The sequence below is a fragment of the Cucumis sativus genome, chromosome 5 (genome assembly GCF_000004075.3).
Source record: "Cucumis sativus cultivar 9930 chromosome 5, Cucumber_9930_V3, whole genome shotgun sequence".
Taxonomy (NCBI): domain Eukaryota; kingdom Viridiplantae; phylum Streptophyta; class Magnoliopsida; order Cucurbitales; family Cucurbitaceae; genus Cucumis; species Cucumis sativus.
In genome coordinates, this window is record NC_026659.2 from 2,092,903 (window position 1) to 2,114,749 (window position 21,847).

Genomic DNA, 21,847 nt, shown 5'->3' on the forward strand with positions numbered 1-21,847 from the left:
TGAAATTAATTCAATAAAAGCTACTTAGTTGTAACTATTATGACTTGTTTCAATCGGTATATTGTTTTACATTGATTTAAATGTTTGAGATAGTTAATAAATTCATTTGATTTGAATATATGCAAGATAAGTTTTGATTTAAATGTCTTATTTGGATATGCATGATAAGTGATGTTTAGGATTTAAATGTCTTTGTTTATTTTGCAAGTTGTTATTGAGATTTAGATAACTCGTTTGTGAACTAAATAAAAGTTTTAAAAAATTAGTAAAAATGTGTGAAAAGTGCTGTCGAAGTGATTTCTTTTTTCTTTCTTAGGACTAAATAAGAGATTTTGTACAATTATTATATGTATTGATATAGATAAAATTATTAAATTAAATTGTGCTTAAAAATAAAAGTTTTAACTAATGATTGTTTCCTTTCTTTTATATTTACCTCTAGACTTATATTAATAAATATAGTTTATTTGACATAAAATTTTGATTTCAAGATTGAAATTAGTTCAATTTTTTTACTTCACCTCTTTGATAAACAAAAAAAAAGCTTTAACTTTATATTACCCTTTATAGATACTTACCCCATTTCTAAACTCACTCTCTCTTAATAAAATAATATAAATTATATTATTCACTTTCATTTATGACTTTTTGAATTAGGTTAAGAGAAAAATATCTAAAGTTTCATTTCTATTCGAACTTTTTTCTATATAAAAAAATGTTTAAAATAGTAGTGCTTGTACCTCAACTTTTTCTAAAATGATTTATTTTTTAAAATTAAACACCTGTTAATCTTCACAAATTTCTTGTCTATTATATATCTTCTGTTTAAGCTTATATAGCCTTATAAAAGCATATTACTCCAACTTTCAATCTTTACCCTAATTAGCAATGAATTAGGTGGGATAAATTTATTACACTTTATATCACTTCTTTTCAGAAAAAAAAAAAAAAACAATCTACAAGAAAATAGAGAAGGTATAATCATATTCATGAAATTCATTGCGTTGACATTTTTATATAATCCAAATCGCAGTCCCCGATGATGATAAAGCATTTGCCATTTCACTTACAACTCGCAATTACTACAATCCATCTCTCTCTTTCTTTCAGTTTATTAGAATTTCTTTCAGATTCCCCCTCCCCTCCCCCCCCCCCCCCCCCCCCCAAAAAAAAAGACCATTGTCAAAGCGAAGGCATCGTAATAGTTTAGGAGTTTCACAAAGTGTGCATTTTCTTTAAGTCTCTTTCTTCTTTGATTTCTCCGATATTGCTGAGAAAATAATCTTTGTATTCCCTCTGTAATTTCTCCCCATTGTACTCACAGCTTAGTCTATTGCTAGAAGTACTTTATATATAAACCACTCTTTTTCTTGGGCTTCATTTCATTTCATTATATTTGTTTTTGTTGACAACAAAATGAGTGGTTCTGTTTGGGGTGAATTCTTCACTTCTGCTCTTACTGCTTTTCTTCTCTTCCATGGTTTTTCTTCCTCTCACCAAGGTATCCTCTTTATCTTTAAATAATTCAAATGTCTAACCTTTTAATCCGATTATAATAATTTGATAGGTTGGATTTGCAAAAAATAACTCTAAATTTCATTTCTTGGGATACTATTTTTTATTTTGGTTTATTTTAGTTTTTAGTTTTTGAATTTTCAATTTTTTGGCGATGTTATTTTTGTTTATTTTTCTGAGGTGTACTTATAAAAGTTGACTATTTGGTTCATTAAAAATATTGAAATCATTACTTTTTAGAAGTGTAGGGACAAATGAGGAGTATTTTAAAAGTATAGAAAAATATATGGAATAATGAACTAAACTAATTTAATTCTATATGGTAGGTGATATCAACTAATTAAATTCACTTAATTAACTCAAAGTAGTTGTTCTCACCTATCACTTTAAAGTTCAGGATAAATATATTTATATACTCTTTTGAAATTTTTTTTTGCTAAATAACATGATTTTTTGTATTGAAGTGACCCAATTTTTTAAAAAATATTTAAAAAAAAATTTAACCTATGAGATTTGCAAATTCTTTTCATATATATTGTCTTAACGTTTTTTTAATTTTTATTACCGAAGTATAATCCTTTCTTCTTCTCCTCTTTCCAAAAGTTACACTATTATTTTGATCTGTCATTAGCAAATAAAAAGTATTTTTGTCAGATGTTGTCAAGGAAAAAGGGATATTGTGATAACCTAAATGATTTGAAGTTCCAACTTTTACTTGGATGGATTTGGAGGTTAATTGTGAGCAAAATTCAGGGGTAATATATTCAAAATATTTTATTAACACTTTTTTTGGGTGTATTTTCATAATTTAAGTTGATGGGTTAATTTGAAGTTATTAATCTCTTGCTTTATTATATAGGAAATAGGAAATCCATTTAATAGTTCCTCTGCTTTTTACAGTTCCAAAATTTAGTTTCTTGCGAAATGCAACCGATGCTCCCACGGTATCATACTACGACTACATAATCGTCGGAGGTGGGACGGCGGGATGCCCATTGGCGGCGACCCTATCGAAAAAGTATAAGGTATTGGTGTTAGAACGTGGTGGCTCGCCGTACGGAAATCCCAATATCACCAACTTATCGGCTTTTGGGGCTGCCCTTTCTGATTTGTCTGCTTCTTCTCCGTCGCAACGTTTCGTGTCGGAGGACGGTGTTATCAACTCACGCGCTCGTGTTCTCGGCGGCGGCAGCTGCCTTAATGCCGGATTTTACACACGCGCCTCCCCTGATTATGTCAGGTTCTCATTTCACTACAATAATTTCAACAATTATGCAAACTAAAAATAATTTGGCATTGTTTGAACAAATTCACAAGTAACTAATAAAAAGTACCAAAATATTTTCAAATATAGTAATATTTTTAGTTGTTTTGACATTTAGAATAAAACCATAACATAAATAAAATTGTGAATGTATTTGTGTTTTTGTTTGTATAGGAGAGCGGGATGGGAGGGAAAGTTGGTGAATGAGTCATACGAGTGGGTGGAGAGAGTGGTGGCCTTCGAACCGCCGATGGGGGAGTGGCAATCGGCGGTGAGGGACGGTCTAATTGAAGCGGGTGTGAAGCCTAATAATGGGTTCACCTACGATCACCTATACGGTACTAAAGTGGGCGGCACCATCTTCGATCATCATGGCCATCGACACACCGCTGCTGATCTTTTGTCCTATGCCAATCCTTCCAATTTAAATGTCTTACTCTACGCCACTGCCCGTTCAATCATTTTTCCAAGTCTAGGTACCTCATTTTATCCTCCCCTTACATTACATTTCTTTTGTCATATATATACGTGTGTGTTATAATTATGGCTCTTCATTGGATAATTACAACCAAACCAAATATAAATATAGATAAACTCTAACTTATTATTGATATTTTTTTAATTTGAAAAAATTAGGAAGAAGCATTCATGATGGTAACAAATAGAAAATTATCAATGATTGATAGCTTTTAAACCCGAAAAATTTGGAAAGAAGGTCCAAAATGATAAACAGTAATAAATTTTTATTACTGTTAGATAAAATTTTTTGTTATATTTTATAAATATTATAATTCATTTTTACTATATTTGAAAATGTCCTCAAATGTCCCATTATTTTATGGTTTATGGTTGTGTTATATTATATATGTATATATATTTGACGAAAATGCCATTAATGCAAGATGTACTAATATTCTCGATCTCTTTCGTTGATATCATTTATCGTTTACCTGCTTTATGAATAGGGAAACGAAGGCCCAAGGCCCACGGAGTGGTGTTTGAGGACTCGAAGGGAATAAAACACAGAGCCTACCTTAAGTATGGGTCCAAGAGTGAAATAATCATATCAGCGGGCTGTCTTGGAAGCCCACAACTTCTAATGCTAAGTGGGTTGGGTCCAGCCCAACATCTTAAGGCCCATAATATAACAGTGGTTTTGGACCATCCCATGGTGGGGCAGAGTGTGTCCGATAACCCAATGAACGCCGTTTTCGTTCCATCCCCCGTTCCGGTGGAGGTGTCGCTGATTGAGGTTGTCGGAATTACCCAAAACGGAACGTACATTGAAGCCGCCAGTGGCGAGAACTTCGCCGGCGGCCCTTCTACCAGAGACTTCGGCATGTTCTCTCCTAAGGTACGTACACATTCGAGGCTATATAAGATAAAATAATAAAGGTTAAAGGAGTTTAGTCCTAAGATTTTTAGGATCCACCCTATTTATCCAAGGTTAAATTTGTTTCAGTAAATACCTTATAATTTCAAAAGTTACATTGTTACTCTTGATTTCAAAAACACCTTTTAGTTAGAAAATAAGAAAAAGAAAAGAAAGGTGATTACTTGGTAAAAAATTAAAAAAACATTGGGCAGATCGGGCAATTATCGACAGTACCACCGAAGCAAAGAACGGCGGAAGCCATAGCCAAAGCCACAGAAGCAATGAAGGAACTTAACGAAGCCGCATTCCGAGGAGGCTTCATCCTCGAAAAAATAATGGGTCCAATTTCCTCTGGTCATCTGGAGCTCCGAACCCGAGACCCGAACGACAACCCGTCCGTCACATTCAACTACTTCAAAGAACCCACTGACCTCCACCGCTGCGTCGCTGGCATCAACCTAATCCGCCGCATAATCGATTCAAAATCCTTCTCCAGGTTCCGATACGACAACGTTTCGGTAGCGACGCTTCTGAACATGACGGCGAGTGCACCGATCAACCTGCTGCCGAAGCACGAGAACTTGTCAAGGTCGCCGGAGCAGTACTGCAGGGACACGGTGATGACGATCTGGCATTACCACGGCGGTTGTCAGACAGGAGCGGTGGTGGATAGGGATTATAGGGTATTTGGAGTGGATTCGTTAAGGGTTGTTGATGGATCAACTTTTCATGATTCGCCTGGAACTAACCCTCAGGCTACGGTGATGATGCTTGGCAGGTATTTTCTTTAATTTCCCTTATTCTCCCTATGGTTTACTTTTTAAAATTTATCCAACTAGCAAGACTTGTGCTTTTGACGTCCAAGTTGTGGAGGTTTAATTCTATCAGGAGATAACCTAATTAATTGGTTCTTCCTGTCAATGTTGCAGGTACGTGGGAGTAAGAATATTGAGGGAAAGGCTTAAAATCAGACACCAAAAATAAAATGAGAGAGAAAATATTATCTTTATCAATGCTTATATATATATATATATGATATTGTTCTTTTTGCAGTTAATTTTATGTAATTTTGTTGCACATTTCAAACATCATACAAGTTTATGAAATTATTGAGATAAAATTCAGTAGAGGTCAATTCAATTTTATGTGTATGTATTTAATTAATCATGTTTAAAACTTAATTAATCATGTCTATCCCTTGCATGCTCATATAATTCCTTCATTATTGTTGGTGATTTCATGTAGTCGACTGTTGATGACTTTTGCAATCATCCCACACAAATAAAAAAAATCAAGAAAAGGAATATTGTTTATGTTTATCTATGACTAAGAGTGTGCTAAAATAAAAATAGTAAAATACTTTTAAATTTGAGATATTTTATAATGGGGTAAAGACAGAACATAAACTTTTAGAATAGTAATACATGCTTTAATTACTATATGTGTTAAACTCATTAGATAATAACAAATGACTTGGATGATAGTCCACGCATTGAAGGCCCAAGAACATTTTACAAAATTTAAAGAACCATTTAGATAGCCAACTTTAAAGAAGAAGATAATATATAGTAAAAGGTAAGAAGATGAAAAAGGGAGGAAAGAAAAAGGAATATGAGATAGGATATTCCAAGTTAGTATAGGTAAAGAAAAGCATCTCTATCTTGTTCTCCATAACTTTCTTTTTGGTCATTGACCATTTTAGCACCTTCATTCACGAGGCAGAGAAATGAGAATGATGATAGGTCAAAATCAGTATGAGTAGAAGAATCTGTAAGAGAAATTAGGGCTTTCTACAAGGTAAGGGAATAATAATGTAAGTAAAGAAAAGGATATCCAATGGTATATGCTTAGGATCCCATATTCTTTTTTCGCATGAAATTTGAGTTCCCTATAAAGGTCTCTTAATCGTAGTGCTGTATAAAAGTATAAGCTCCAATTCCCTCCATTTTCATATATATATATATACACACACACAGACATACTCAAAGCGATGCAAATGTTACATATTATATATTTTATTAAGCCGACTAGTAGAAGGGCTTCTCTCCATTGGCAGGCATAATGACTTAGACTTTCATGTTCTGCCAAAGGAGAGTTGCCCTTCATCTAGTTTTGCTTTACTGTTCAAAACAACGACTCTCATAACTTATTAGAAAGAAAAAAAAAGAAGGAAAAAGAATTACATCCTCCAAACGTAAAGATGTAGGCTCAGGATTCAAATCATGGGGATGTTAAGACGGTGTGGTCTCTCTTGGACCTGAAACTTTATGCTCTAGAGAAACCTAGTTGGCTTCCAAACCCAGACACAATGAGGCTAGTTTTCCATTTTAATTTTTAATTTTTTGTTTTTATGTTTGGTTTCAAAAATCATTTTCCCCTTTTATATCTTTTCTTAATTGATCTATTCTTTTTCTGATTCATGCAGAGAGTTTTGGCCGACGATTGCCAAGGTTTCTTTGGACAAACCTTCTTGATGGTGGAGATCAAGAAATCGATCGACACAACTAACTGAGTGCGATTTTTTGCGGTTGGTGTTTCTTTCAATGATTAAGGGTGATGACAAATAGTTAATTTTTGCTTCAAAATGTTGCCCTTTCTTCCGGAGATGAACGGACAACAACAAACCCTCCACATAATTTTACAACGGCTGGTACTTTGGTATTAAGATCTCTCCTACTTCGGGCTTTAGTTGCACGCAGTTTTCCAGTGGCTGTCTATTCTTCGAGTTTACGTACATAAAAAAATCCTTGTATTAGTGTGGTGTCCAGCTTACATACTCTACCACAAGCTTAAGTTAGTATAAGAAGTGACCAATTAACTTTTGTCTTAAAATCTGAAATTGGGTTTTAGATTTTTGCATTTCAGGTAGCATTTGATATTTTTTGCATTTTAGGTAGCATTTGATATTTTAAAATATCAGTAAAAAGTAGATGACAAGATAAAAATAAAACAAAATTGTTGCCGTACACAGAACAAAAATTAGTTTTTGAAAATTGGTATTTGTTTTTAGATTATTTTGAATAAGAATTGAAAAATATGCTTCTTAACAAAAAAAAAAAAAAAACTATGGTAAGGAAATTTGGAGAAAACGTCAAATTTTAAAATTAGAAAATAATATAATTGTAGTAGATGAGATTTGAACACAAGACCTTGAGGTTTTAGAAGAAAACATAGTTACTATACTAAAGGTATAATATAGTAAAAATAAACATTATTTAAAATATGTTGTAATTTAACGCTTCAAAATTAATATTAAAATATAAAAATTGGGAATGTGAAGGTCACGATGCCCCTGACCTCTTAATAGATCCGCTCATGATTTTAATTATGTAACAAATTAATTAATATTTTCGATCTAAATTTGTAAAATATTTCATTAAATAATAGCACTACTTAGGACTAAATATTTATACTTATAACTAAATTGATACTTATTCAAGTGTATGAACTAAATACTATTAAATTTATAAAAAGATGAACTAAATCGTTACAAACTAATTTCCAAACACTAAAATTATTACTTATGTATATAAAAATTTAGGGACGAAAAGTATTTTAAATTTTTTTGTAGACATATCTGAAATCTTATTAAAAATTAGATACATGGTAAAGCATATGAACATTTAGACTTTGAGCTTATTTAATTCGATCTTAACAACGTAAATCTTTAAATTTTCAATTTTAGGGTAGTACGTTTAAATCTTTACTACTTACTTAATAGAAATTAAATTAAAAGTTTAGAATATTAAACGTTAACTTCAATCTAAATCTAACATGACAGATTCTCCCGAAAGCATCTCAACCAAAATGTAACCCAAGGACCATATCAAATGCTAATTCAGGTGACATATATATTGTGGTACACTACAAACTATTCCCTCTTGATCATCCATTTTCTCGTGCCTCAAATATGAAAGTCCAAAGTTGATCAGCAATCTTCAACTTCATCTTCCCATTCACGTTGAGGGAATACTAGAATGTTTTTAATTGGCTTGATGAGGTCGACATGCAAAGCCTCACGATGAACGCAAGATAGGCCCTCTCTAAGTATCATTTTTAAGACGGTACTCTTTCACATAATCTTCAGACATTTTATTTCGTTGTTTGATCAAATCAGCTAAAGTTCCTACACCAACATACTCTAACTCTAACCTAAGATTATAAAAAGTATTATAAGGAGAATCTTTTTTTTCTACCGTAATCTCATCTCCAAAACATTGAACAATTTCTAAAACATCCCACGGAATGTTAAGTTTCAAAACTGGTTCTTTCCATAACAATGAAAATGAAGTTGAAGAGGAGATACTTTTTAACAGCAAAATAATGAAAAAGTCCAATAATATTTCGTTTTGCTAATAGCACCGTACGTACTATAAGAACCTTTGATTCAAAACTTTGATTGGACTCCAATTTGGTCATCATGTTTATATAAGAGAGCGTTGAAGAAAAAAGAATTATAAACTAATTAAAGATGGATTATCGTTAGTAATTATGGATTAAATGGAAGCGTTGGGGACAATATAGGGTTTTAGAGAAATATAAAAACTAAAACGAAATGGGTGTGAATATTTTGTATGGAACATTTTCAAATATAATAAAAAAAATTAAACTATTTATACACTAGCAAAATCATCAAATTTTCTATAATTTATTTGAGTTTTTTTTTCTATATTTCGGTGATAGTTTCAATTTTTTTTTTTTTTTGCCTATTTACTACGATTCCTCTATTTGGATCTCCAAAAAGAAAATTAAGAAAAATTTAATATTGTTATTATTATTTTATTTTATTTCCTAGTGTTTCCGAATTTGAAGAGATATCTAAATTATACTGTTAAAAAAAGTTAATATATAATCATAATGTTTAATCTTTTTTGGTTTTTAATTTTTTTAATTAAACCCAACCATTCATCACCACCGAGACAATCGAGCCAAAATCAAATTAATTGTATTTTGTTGTAGACTTCTTCTTCGAGTAGGAAGATTGAGGTATGTTTTATGTTTGAAATATAAGTTTAAACAACAAATTAGTTTTCAAATATATTTTTTAATTTTCGAAGTCTAATTTTTGTTTCTATAATTTATCTAGGAAATTAAGTTTTTCTAAAAAGAAAGTGTGTAAAAGACATAATCGAGAAAACTTGAGAGGAAACTGAAATGCTTATATATATATATATATATATATATCCAACAAAACTTCTAATTAGTAAAAAGCAAACTAAAGGGAAATTATTTCAATTTGGTGTCCAAGTTATAAGTTGACTTCGATGACTGATTATGTTTTAATTAGTTTTTAAGTTTCAAGATTTATACTTCTAACCTTCCTTTTTACTAAACCTTTTTAATTCATTTGTTTTATTACTTTTCATTCACTCCAATAAGCATAACTATTTTAAATGAGTTGATATAGACCTAAGAAAACTGAAAGATGTCTAATAGTACTTGTATATACAAAAGTTAAACTTAATGTCTTATATAACATTTAGTTTTAACATTTTCAAATAGATAAGAAAACTAGTGTGGATGCAAAATTAATATTTTGTGAATCCTATGATACAAAAGGTGAGAATTCAAGGATCTATTAGACCATTTTGAAGGCTGAGGGATTATATGTCTAAATATAAAATTTCGTATATTATATTTCTAACTTAGCTAAAATATGTTCGATGATCTCCTCCCAACAAACCATAATCAAGTAAAAATAGAAAGAAATTCTAACTTATTTTTAAGGACAATTGGAGGTAGAAGTATTCAAACCATTGATTGAGTTCTTACTAACACACTCATCACTCATCTCCGTTAATTGAACTATGTTTGACCATGTGAGAAATTTCAACCTTAGTTACATGAAAGTAAGCACATTTTGTATGTGTATCTAACATTGATCTCTACTTTTAGTTCCATCATTACCAAAGTGAGATTTTTGAAAGGGTAATAAATGTTTAACAATTATATGTTAACTTTAGTTAATAACAGATCACTTGGATGACAGCAAAAATATTCGACCCCAAAATTGTTTTATAAGATGTGAAGAACCATTTGAAGCGTTAGCTTAAAGGAAAACAAGAGAAAGGTGAAAAGGGGGAGAGGAGGAAAAGTGAAAACGAATATGAGTTAGGATATTATATTTTGAGGTTAGTAGAGGTAAAGAAAAGGCATTTGTGTCTTCTCTCCATAACTTTCTTTTTTATCGTCAATTGCCCGTTCTAGCCCTTTCATTTTCAAGAAGAAAGAGAGATGAGAAATGATAAGAAGAATTTGTAAGAGAAATTAGGGTTCTTTTAAAAGGAAAGAGAATAATAATGTAAGGAATGAAAAGGATATCCAATGGCATAATGCTTATGATCCAATATTCTCTTTCCTGATAAAAGAAATTTGAGTTTCCTATAAAGGTCTCTCAACCGTGGCGCTGCATAAAAGTATAAGCTCCAATTTCTCCATCTTCATAAATATTATAGACCCAAGATCATGCATAGTTTTATAGATTATTGATTAAGCAAACTAGCAGAAGGGCTTCTCTCCATTGGCAGGCAAATTATGGTTTAGCTTTCATGTCCTGCCAAAGGAGAGTTGCCCTTCATCTGGTTTTGCTTTACCTCCAAACTCAATTGAGAAAAAAATGTTAATTATGCGAGGTCGGCTCATCCTCAAAGTGTGAAGGCTCCAAGCTTAGGATTTAGATCATGGGATGTTGGGACTCTGTGTTCTTGGACATAGAGCATTACTCCTTAAAAGATCTAAAGAATAGTGCCTTCAATTCTCTGAGTAATAATCAAGCAAACACGAGAAGTAAGTTAAGTTATGACTCTTTGTCTTTTTATTATTTTTCGTGAAGTCTTGGTGAGAATTTTACGAGAGAGAAAAGGACAAAGAATCATAATCTCCTGGTATTTGTTAAACAATGATCAAGAAACTATGACTCCCAGTCTTTTTTTTTTTTTTTTGTAAAGTCTTGACAAAATATTTACAAGAAAAAGTAGTACAAGGAGTTGTAACTTGTTGGTGCTTGTCAAACGATTAGGAAACTATGACTATCTGTTTTTGCTCCTATAAAGTACTGGTGGAAAGTTTACGGGAAAATTGATAGAATACACTCTACAGAAAAACAATTAACATACAAAATCCCACAAGATTCAGTAGTACTCTCAACAATTAAGTGTTGAATTAAGCAATCTTATTTTCTGAAAACGGTTTCTTGTTTTGAAGGTTTAAGAAAAACGAAATGAAACAAAACTGAGTAGCACCACTTTAAATGTGTGTCCGAGTTTAGAGAGATCTAATTTATACTTTAAAAAAATCTAATATATAGTGGTGAAGTTTAGGCTTTCCTTAGTGATATAAAAATTATTTTAAAAAACAAAAATCAATTCCTCTAAATTTAAAATTTTTATTTTGTTGTGAATTTAAAAATACAATAGTGAATGTGATGTTCACAATTTCTAAAAACAAGATATAAGAATAAAGAAATAACAACTTTTTTTTGTTTTTAAAAATGCATTATTCGCCCGTTGTTTTATCTTTCTGTATTTTTAAAAAAATAAAAATGAATCATGAATTAAACGGGATCTGAATCTTTTATACTTCTACTTTTTAGTTAAATCAAACCACACATCACAACCAAACAATAAGTCAAGGTCAAGTTAAATGTATTTTATTGTATGTTCTGACAGTGGAATTATAAGTTTGAATAACAATTTTATATATAAAAAAAACTAATAATAAATAATAATCTGGAACATTTTTAAAATAACAAAATAAATTAAAATATTTACGAACTAGAACAAAAGGCGAAAATTCTGCTATATGTTATAAATATTTTGTCAAATTTATTACTTTTTACAATTTTCTTAATAATTTTGTGAGGGTAAACAATTTGTCTTTTTTTTTTCAGTAATTTTTGAAAAAGAATCATTTTTCAAATATAATAAAATGAACAAAAAAAAATTCTTAAATTTATGGATGATAGCACTATTTAGAATTCAGATAAGGGAGATGTGAACCTTACACTTAAAAAGGCCTAAAGAAGAGTCATCAATTCTTAATAATTATCAAATGACAGAGTAAGTTATCACTCACTATCTTCTCTTCTCTTTTCCGCAAAGTTTTGGTGAAATTTTACAAGAAAAAAGACGCTCATAACTTTCTAGCATTTGTTAAATGACGAAGAAACTATGTCTTTCTATCTCTTTTCCTCGTGAAGTCTTGACAAAATCTCTACGAGAGAGTCATAATTACTTTCGTAATAATTACTTGGTACTTAGACAAACATTTAGAAAACTATTGACTCTGTTTTTGTTCCTATAACTTAGTGGTAGAAAATTTACTGAAAGATTGACAGAACACACTCTACGGAAAAACAACCAACATAAAGAAGAACGCTTTCATCCCTTTCTCTGTAATCGTAAAGTGCTTTTACAATTTATTTTTCATTCCTTAAAGTTAGAACATGGATAAAGCTTGTATTTCGATTTCTTAAAATTAGTAGCTTTGCGTTTTGGATTAGTTGAGATGCAAATTTTTGGTTCTACCAGAAATCACACATAAACAGTAAACACTCTTCAACAATAGAATACCAAAATCAAACAGACAAGGAAATGAAGGGGTCCTTTTTTTTTATTAATATTTTACAAAGGAAGGGATTTTTTTAGAGAGTACAAACTACTCAGAAAATTCAAGTCGCCTTTCAAGTTACTATATATGATAAATGTGTAACATAAACTAATGCATAGTTTATATATATTCTTTCAATAAATATATTACTATTCTGAGAAAGAAAATTTTGAAATTAGGTTGAAATTTGTAGAAATGCAATTATTGCAGAAAAATATCTAGAAGAGTTTTCATGAGTCAAAAAGGTTAAGGATTTTATCATATTTTCCAAGTCAATAAACTGTAATTGTCTCATCACTCTTTGCTATTCTTCCTACATGCTTGTGAAAAGGCAACTCAAATAATCAAACAACTTCACGAATACGACACGTCGTTTTGTGAACGCATTAACAAAGAAAGAAGAGGTTGAAATTGACCATTCTCCTTCTCTGATATTTTCCATGAAAGAGCTCCCATCCCAATCCCACCCCCAAAGCTTTCCAATTTGCCATTTTCTATTTGTTACCTTTCTTTTGAAGAAGATCCCATCTGCTTCTACACTGATGTCGAAAGGCGTTGTTACGACAACCGCACCCACAAATTGAATGATCTTTTTGTTTGTCTCTTTTGAAGTTTCACCTCCCATATTAATGAGAGAGCTAATTTGTTCTCCATCACAACGTGGTTGTGACAAATAAACTATTGACCAAAAAGGTTGTTTCTTTCTTATCAATGTTCCATACAGATCAAACTTCAGAATTATGCAGTCTCCTTGTATTAGAGAGGCTTCACAGGCCTGCCTTCGAGGCTGCTGTCGAACCCCATTTCTCGGTCTTACTGATTCTTCACAGACTGCAATTGACAGATCTTCTGCAGCTTCAACTCCTGCATACAACTTTCATGGCACAACGGAAACATCTCTTCATCCAGATGCTCGATTCTCCGATCATGAATCCATCCCTACCCTAAAGGATGCTTTTACTTACTTCATTAGGGCATACCCTCTCTACCTTGACACACAACAGATCGACCGAATCCGAGCTGATGAATACAATCATCTTGCTCTCTCCAAACATGTTTGTCTCGATTACAATGGTCAGTGTCTCTTTTCTTTTGCTCAACAGCAGAGTTCTCCAATGGCTCCAGCTGCTTCTTCCTCTTCTCCACCAGGCTCCCCTCCTCTAATTCTGCATTCCCCAGGATCACCATTCTTCAACATTTCCCATAAAGCAGTCAAACCAAATTCCCAGGTGAAGAATGGTGGTCAAGAATCAGAATTTGAGTCTAGAATTAGAAGTAGAATTATGAAGTTTATGAACTTATCAGAAGATGATTATGCTATGGTGTTCACAGCCAATCAATCATCAGCCTTCAAACTACTAGCAGACACTTACCCTTTTCAGCAGAACAGAAATTTGATCACAGTTTATGATCACGAGAGTGAGGCAGTTGATTTGATGGTTGAAAGCTCCAGGAAGAAAGGAGCAAGAATCTATTCCGCAGAGTTCTTATGGCCAAACCTAAACATCTCTACCGGAAAATTAAGAAGACTAATAGTCAGTAAACGGAAGAGGAAGAAGAAGATGAAGATGAAGATGAACAAAAGGGGGTTATTTGTACTCCCACTTCAGTCAAGATTAACAGGAACCCCATATTCATATCAATGGCTGAACATAGCTCGAGATAACGAATGGGATGTCTGCCTAGATACATGTGCACTAGGGCCAAAAGACATGGAAACTTTAGGCCTCTCGCTTTTCAAGCCTGAATTTCTAATTTCTTCTTTCTACAAAGTTTTTGGCGAAAACCCATCGGGGTTTGGTTGTTTGTTCATCAAGAAATCCAATGTTTCATTGATGGAGAGTTTACTCACCTCCCCTGCAAACATTGGCGTTATAACTCTTATCTCAACATCACCATCATTTCCATTTACAGAAGAACCTGAAACTACAGAAACCAAAACTCAACAAATTTCAAAACCCACCCTAGAAATTCAAAATCTAGCTATACCAGAGTCGCGAAATTCACCTGAAATCACTGAAGCCACAGAAATCGAAGAGGAAGAACTCTCAATCACAGGAATTGTCGAATCGACAACACCTTTCGTATCCACTCGATCAACCAACACAGAAATGAACTCATACATGGATTGCAGAGGCTTAGATCATGCAGATTCAGTAGGTCTAAGATTAATAAGCATTAGAGCAAGATACCTGATCAATTGGCTAACAAATGCATTGATGAATCTACAACACCCGAATCCAGAAGGAAGGATTGCTAAAGCTCTAGTGAGAATCTACGGCCCGAAAATCGAAATCAATCGAGGACCCGCCGTGGCATTCAACATATTCGACTGGAAAGGGGAAAAAGTAGACCCAGCAATGGTTCAGAAGCTTGCTGATCGGAGCAATATTTCGTTGAGCAATGGAATTGTGAAGGAGGTAAGTTTCTTGGATAAGAATGAAGAGGAAAATGAGATGAGGAAGGAGAGAGCGATGGAGGAAGGAGAAAGAATTGATAGAAATGAGAAACGCCATTGTCGGATAAGAGTGGTGAGTGCAGGGATTGGATTTTTGACGAATTTTGAAGATGTTTATAAGTTTTGGGCGTTTGTTTCAAGGTTTTTGGATGCAGATTTTGTGGAGAAAGAGAGATGGAGATATATGGCTCTTAATCAAAAAACCATTGAAGTTTGAAAATCTCCTTCTCCTTCTTCCTCTTCTTCTTCCTCTTCTTTCTTTTTTTTAATAACTTTTCATTTTCATTTTTTAAACTATAATTTCACAAATCTTATTCATGCTTTTATTATATTGTTATTACTCTTTCGATAATCATCATTTTAAGTTTCTTTTTCTTTCTTTTTCATAAACTTAAAATTGATTTGGATTCAAATTGAGATTTAAAGTTATTCTTACCAGTAATAATTACTTTATGCTTTTTTCTGTTCATGATTTAGACTTTAAATTAAATTAAATTTTTTATTTTGTAGATAATTTTGAATTCAAGAAAGAAAATTAGAAATGAACCAATCTAAAATATATATATATATATACACGAAAAACAAACAAAACTCAAAGTTAAATTACATCTCAAAAACTAATCAAATCAAAGAAAGAAGTTTGATTCCTTGGTTGCGACCTTGCCTAAAGCTTAACTTTGTGTCAAATGTATGCCCTAAGTCCTATAGGCGAAGGATAGCATAAGGAAAGGAGTTGAGCACGCATATGTTCAAACTACTTGTTGAAGCAAAGTTAATTTTAGCTTGGGTAAATGCATGTTTCTAGGTTAAAGAATTTGAAATCAGCCAAATTTAACTTTCGAATCTTAGTTCTAAGAAGAAAAGAAAATCATAAATCAATTGATGTATAAATACATGTAGTTCAAAGAAAATAAGTTTATTATTCACTCTCTATACTATAAGCTTGTTATACTATTATACTCTTTAATAAGTATATATAGGAGTATCTGTAACGAGTAAAAAGCTAATAGACAATTCTAATTCTACATGTCATCTTTTTCGTCCAAATTATAAATTCACTATTTGAGACATGTGAAAATCAATTGTCTTTCCTTTTCTTGATTTTTCCATTACCATTCAACAACAGTGAGATGGAAGATCAAAATGTCTAACTTTTTAATAATAATTTATGCTTATATCCATTATATTATGTTCAATTTTTCAGTTCCACACGTTCTTATCAACCTCTACCTCCAATCTAAGTATAGCTAGTAGTGTAGAATTTATATCCAATAAAGTAATTTTTTTTGTTAAAAAAATCCTAATTTGACCAAAATGTATAAAAAAAAAAAATTGATGTGAACATATCTGTTTTTCTAATAAATTTGAATTAAAAGACTTCTAACCAACCATTTACCATAACCACTCCCAAGTTTTTTTTTAAAAAGTTCCATGTCTATGGAAATCGCATTCATTCAATCAAAAAGATTGATAGAGCCTCATAAAATTTGGTAATTTACAACGTCATTTATGTAAGTTTATTTTGATATTAGCTTTTTAAATTACAAATTCAGTATTTAAACTTTGAAATTCAATTTTAATTGAACGAAATCTTTTAGGTCAAATAATTATTATTGGAGTATTTTATTCTTACTTATGATATTTGTTGGCAAAAGCGAAGTCATAAATAAAGACAGCGACTATTTTTATGTAAGACTTAACTGCTTCCCTTACCTTTTTATTTTTATAAACACCGACACAATTTTCTTTAAAAAAGTCTCAAAGTTCAATTACAATAAATAACCTCAATTTTAAAATAAGTTTTTGTAGATGGAAATGTTTGTGTTATGTGTTGTAATATTATTTACACCGATATTTCAAAATATGGTGTACAATTTAACCAAATTTAAAGATAATTGAGATCACAAAATGTCATCGAAATTAATTACTTTCTTTACAGAACCGAAAATTTTGAAATAGAAACATCATTAAAAGAAACATTAATAGAATAAAAGAAAATACCAAATGTTAAGACTATAGGTGAACTATCCTATGAATTATTTAGTCAAACTTCTCGGACCTAGAAAATAAGAGTAATGAATGAGGAAATATTTTCTTTTCTTCTTGTGGTTATGAGCCTTGAGATGCAATTGCAACAGTTGAGAAAATTGACAACTACATTAAAGATGATTTTCATCATACAAAATAGAAACCATAACTGATAAAGCACAGAAGTTCTCAATAACATTTTATACCCAAAATCAGCAAAGTTACAAATACCAAATTGCTACATCTTGTTCTCCCCATAACATGGTCTAAATTGAAACTCCACAACATCATTTCAAGCTACTTTTATTCAATAATGATAAGAACAAAATAATAGATATGGTATTCGAATATGGATCATAATCAAGCTTCTATGTTCTATGCTAAAGGGGAAACGATTTGATTTTCAAGAGCTCGGCGCCAAAGATTCGAATCAACAGAAATGGCAAAGAACAAAATACAAAGAAGAGGAAATATGGAGCAGAAATACCACTGCCACTGGGGGTTTTTAAGCGGTAGGAGTTTTCTGATTTGGCTTGAACACATACTTGATGAGAGAGTCCTTGATGGACAAGAGTTCAGGGAATTCGTTCTTCAACTTGGTTGCATCGAGCTCATTGTTGCTCCGTGGCGCGACGATCACTTTGGCTTGCTCATCCAGAGTGAAGTTCTTCCATGTGAAATTGGGGTCAATGAATTGCTTGTACATCTCCAAGATCTCATTGTGGCTCACCACTCCTGGGTTGGTGAAGTTCCATATTCCAGTGAGGTTTCTTTTTGCCATTTCAATGGAGATTGGAAGGAGTTCGTCCAAGATTGTCATTGAGTTTGGGATGTCGACAACCTTCTCGTATCTAGTAATCTTTGTAATGAAGTTGCGAGGATTTGATAAGTCCGAGGATATAGGCATCCGTACGCGCAAAGTGCACACATTCTCATAGTTCTTCAGCAGATCCTCAACCTTTAACACCCAAAATGTGGAAGTGACATGAAAATGGGATCAGCCATCAAGCTCAAAGAACACATTTGATACATTTTCATCAAAAACTAGAAGCAATCAATTATCAGAATATTGGAGATAACAAAGTACAATGCTGCCCTGGATTGAACCTTAGGAAGTTTCATTTCTAATGAAGGTAATAACAATCCAGATCTAAAGAACATTCAAAAGCTCCAACAAGTAAAAATCCAATCTCCAAACGATCGGTTTGCCTTTAAAATAATCCCAAATATCAATCAAAACAGCGACTGATTTCAATTGCTAAACAAAACCATTCACTCTGGTCTTACAGATCTGAACTCAAATTTCCAGAATGCAACTAAAAACATACAACTTCAAGTTTTCCAAAATCAAAATTAAACAGGGGGGAACAACAAAACAACAAAACAACAATGAAGCAGTGAAAATCAGTAGCTCACCATAGCTTTCGTCTTGGAATAGAAGGATCCAATAAAATTAGGGATTTCATCCTCCTTGAATCCAATCCCCGAATTGATAGGATGTGCGGAATCGTACTCGAAAATGCAGCCAGTGGCGTAATTAATCAAGATCAAGCCTCTCTCACGGCACACATCGGCCAAGCTCAAGGTTCCGACCACATTGGTTCTAATGGTCTCGACCTTATGCGATTCGCACCAATCGACGTTGGGTCGGCCAGTGACTCCAGCAGCGTTGAAGACATGGGTTGGGTTGACAGCGGCGATATCAGCCTCGAGGGAGGCGCGGTTCTCGAGGCGGCCAGAACCGTAAGTGAAATCAATACCCTGTTTTTGGCAGAGGTGGCCAAGCAAACCGCCAATCCAGCCAGTCCGGCCGTAAATCAAGAACTTGAGAGTAGAAACTGACCCACTGTCAGCGAGAATCCCCATGGGTAATGGCAGAAGGAAGAGGATTGAGGAAGAAGAAGAAGAAGAAGAAGAGATTCAAAGGAAATGGGAAGAGAAATATATTTTGGATTTGGATCCAAGAAATTGAACCAATTCTTCAATCTGAATCCTCGAGGATTTCAATTTCATGTACACACACACACTGAAAGAAATATATATATATATATATATATCTTTACATGTGAATTAAATTAAATACTAATATATCGGTTTCGGTTTGGGGATGAATTAATGTGGTGTCAGAATTTTACGAATTTTTCTTTTTTAATAAATACTCCAAATCCAAATCCAAATAAATTATTAATCTTTTTTCGCATTTTCTTACAACTATAAATTTTGTCTATATTTCTCATGCTAATCATATTCATATTCATATCACCTCATTTTTATGGATGCAATTACATTCAACGTCCTATGGTATCAATACCAAACAATAACATGTAATCTTATTATCATTACCTTGTTATCAAAATTCAACTTTACTTACATTTCATACAAAAATGCATTAAATAATAAAAAATATTTAATTTAAAAAAATTATTCTTTACAAATATGATAAGTGATTAATGATATCATATGGTTAGATACCTTGAATTATTAGAGGATTATCAATTTTAAATTTGTTATTTTTACAAAATAAAAAATGTAATAATATGAATTATATATATATATTTTGTATACATAGTGTCTCTGTTTTTAATTTCAAACTAATTCTATTTAACCTATATATTGTAAGCAATTTAACCTATATATTTTAAATGGTTACAATTTTAGTTTATTTTTTTTATTAAGTTATGTTTTTAAATTTAAGAATTCAATAATTTTACTTTCGAATTTAAGTTTTGTTTCCATTACTTTTTTAAAGTTAACTTTTCATCGAATAATAACTTTTCGTGTTTAATGTTTTATTAATTAATTATATAACCATTAATTAAATTTTACTATTATAATTGATATTTAAATTAATTTTAAAATTTTAATTCACTCTTTTAAATTAATTCATAAACATTAGTGACATAAGAATCAAATTAATTATTGGATATTGGCCTCAATATTTAAGTTTTTACAATAGTCATAAATCTTAAGATGCCAATAGCTTTTCTCCTTTTCTTTTCTTTCTTTTTTTCAATAATCAAAACAAGCTTTCTTTTCTTTTTCATTTTTTTTTTTCAATTCATTTTCAAGAAAAAGAAATCCCAATAAAAATATGTTTACTAAATTTTAATTTTTAAATTTTATATTACATTAAATAAAATTCCAAACTAATAATTATATAAATTTAAAATTTGAACTTTTACCGGGATATCAATTTACACAATTGTGACCAACCAAATATAATATGGAACTTATAATTTAAGTCAATTAAATTAATAAGTTCTCATAAATCAATCATTTTAAAAAGCTTTCAAAGAAAATTTTGTTTAAATTAAACATTTAAAATAATTCATTTATGAAAAGCTTCTAAGTTTAATTGAATTATAAATTTATACGAGATTTTTTCAACAAAAATGAGGACAATTACATAATCCACTATTTAAATTTATACAATTTATAAGTTCATAGTTGATACTATCAACTAAGACGTTTTATTATAAAACTTTATTTTATTAGGTTTAGACATTTTTTAAGTTAATCCAAGTTAAAAAAAACTTAAAATAGAAAATGCTTTATAAGAATAAGTCAAAATTTTAGTTCTTAATCTTTTATATTTATATTTACAGGTTATTAAACTTTTAAAAGTACTTTTTAACATGATCCAAAAATTGCTAATTTTGACCATTAATCTACTAAATTTTGATCAAATTTTCAAATAATTCTTAAACATTTAATCTTGTTTAATTCTTAAACTTTTAATCTTGTTGTTTAATGTGTTTTGACTTTTTCAATATTGTTTAATATCTATATATTTGTTTTTATATGAAATTAAAGTTTAAAATAATTTAATTAGATAAAAATTTACTTTTTTTAACAATGAGATCAACTTATTTTTCCTTTAATGTTGAATATTTACTCTTTTGAAGTTAACACAATTAAGGTCAGATCAGATGAGCTGGACTTCATTTATTTATTATTTTATATGAGCTCATGGTAATATTTATCTTTAATCAAAACTATATATTAAGAGATATAATGTTGACTATAGCACATTGAACCGTTCTTCTTTGCATATATTCTATTAAATAACTTTATGTATGATTCAAATAGTGTCGCACGTTTTTTAATTTTAGATTTTAGAAGTCTTAATTTTAATTTCTTGATTACTTTAGGTTCAATTGATTTTTATGAAATTTTTATTTAAATTAGTTATCAGTTAAAAGTGTATTAATTAGTTTAATAAGTGGTCGAGCTAGATTTCATCGCCTAAATCCAAACCAAATGATAAATTTGAACTATTCATAAGAGCTAGTCTTACTAGTGTGACTAGGTCAAACACAAGAAGCACAAATGATTTCTCAATCAACAAATAGTTAACAGTCCAAGGGTAAGATTGTTGCACCTTATATAAATAAAACATAACGTTGCTTTTGCTCTAGGGAACAACCTCACAACGTCGACGGAACTTAGAGTATCGTGGTGCTATGTGCATTTTGCGCATAAAGACAATAGTGTCTTTTACCCTTGAAACGCTGTCTAATTTACTCACTATAATTTTGTTTCTTTTAGTCTTAATTTGACATCAACATCCAATTCAACCATTGATTTGCTCGTAAACTAC

The 21,847-nt window shown here is 31.2% G+C and overlaps 3 protein-coding genes across 3 annotated transcripts; 2 read left to right on the forward strand and 1 right to left on the reverse strand.

Moving 5' to 3' along the window:
• The first annotated feature begins 1,144 nt into the window (after positions 1 to 1,144).
• Positions 1,145 to 5,289, forward strand: LOC101219817 (protein HOTHEAD). Its single transcript, XM_004143947.3, has 6 exons — positions 1,145 to 1,501; positions 2,416 to 2,755; positions 2,954 to 3,255; positions 3,745 to 4,133; positions 4,367 to 4,932; positions 5,084 to 5,289. The coding sequence occupies exons 1-6, from the start codon at positions 1,417 to 1,419 to the stop codon at positions 5,136 to 5,138; spliced, it is 1,737 nt and encodes a 578-aa protein (XP_004143995.1). The 5' UTR covers positions 1,145 to 1,416; the 3' UTR covers positions 5,139 to 5,289.
• A 7,641-nt stretch (positions 5,290 to 12,930) lies between these two features.
• LOC101220052 (molybdenum cofactor sulfurase) lies at positions 12,931 to 15,543 on the forward strand. Its single transcript, XM_004143948.3, has one exon. It carries the CDS (start codon positions 13,502 to 13,504, stop codon positions 15,434 to 15,436), a length of 1,935 nt encoding a protein of 644 aa, XP_004143996.2. The 5' UTR covers positions 12,931 to 13,501; the 3' UTR covers positions 15,437 to 15,543.
• Positions 15,544 to 17,374: 1,831 nt separating this feature from the next.
• Positions 17,375 to 19,279, reverse strand: LOC101205821 (bifunctional dTDP-4-dehydrorhamnose 3,5-epimerase/dTDP-4-dehydrorhamnose reductase). Its single transcript, XM_004143890.3, has 2 exons — positions 18,664 to 19,279; positions 17,375 to 18,205 (listed from the first exon to the last, which is right to left on the reverse strand). The coding sequence occupies exons 1-2, from the start codon at positions 19,111 to 19,113 to the stop codon at positions 17,753 to 17,755; spliced, it is 903 nt and encodes a 300-aa protein (XP_004143938.1). The 5' UTR covers positions 19,114 to 19,279; the 3' UTR covers positions 17,375 to 17,752.
• Positions 19,280 to 21,847: the final 2,568 nt, after the last annotated feature.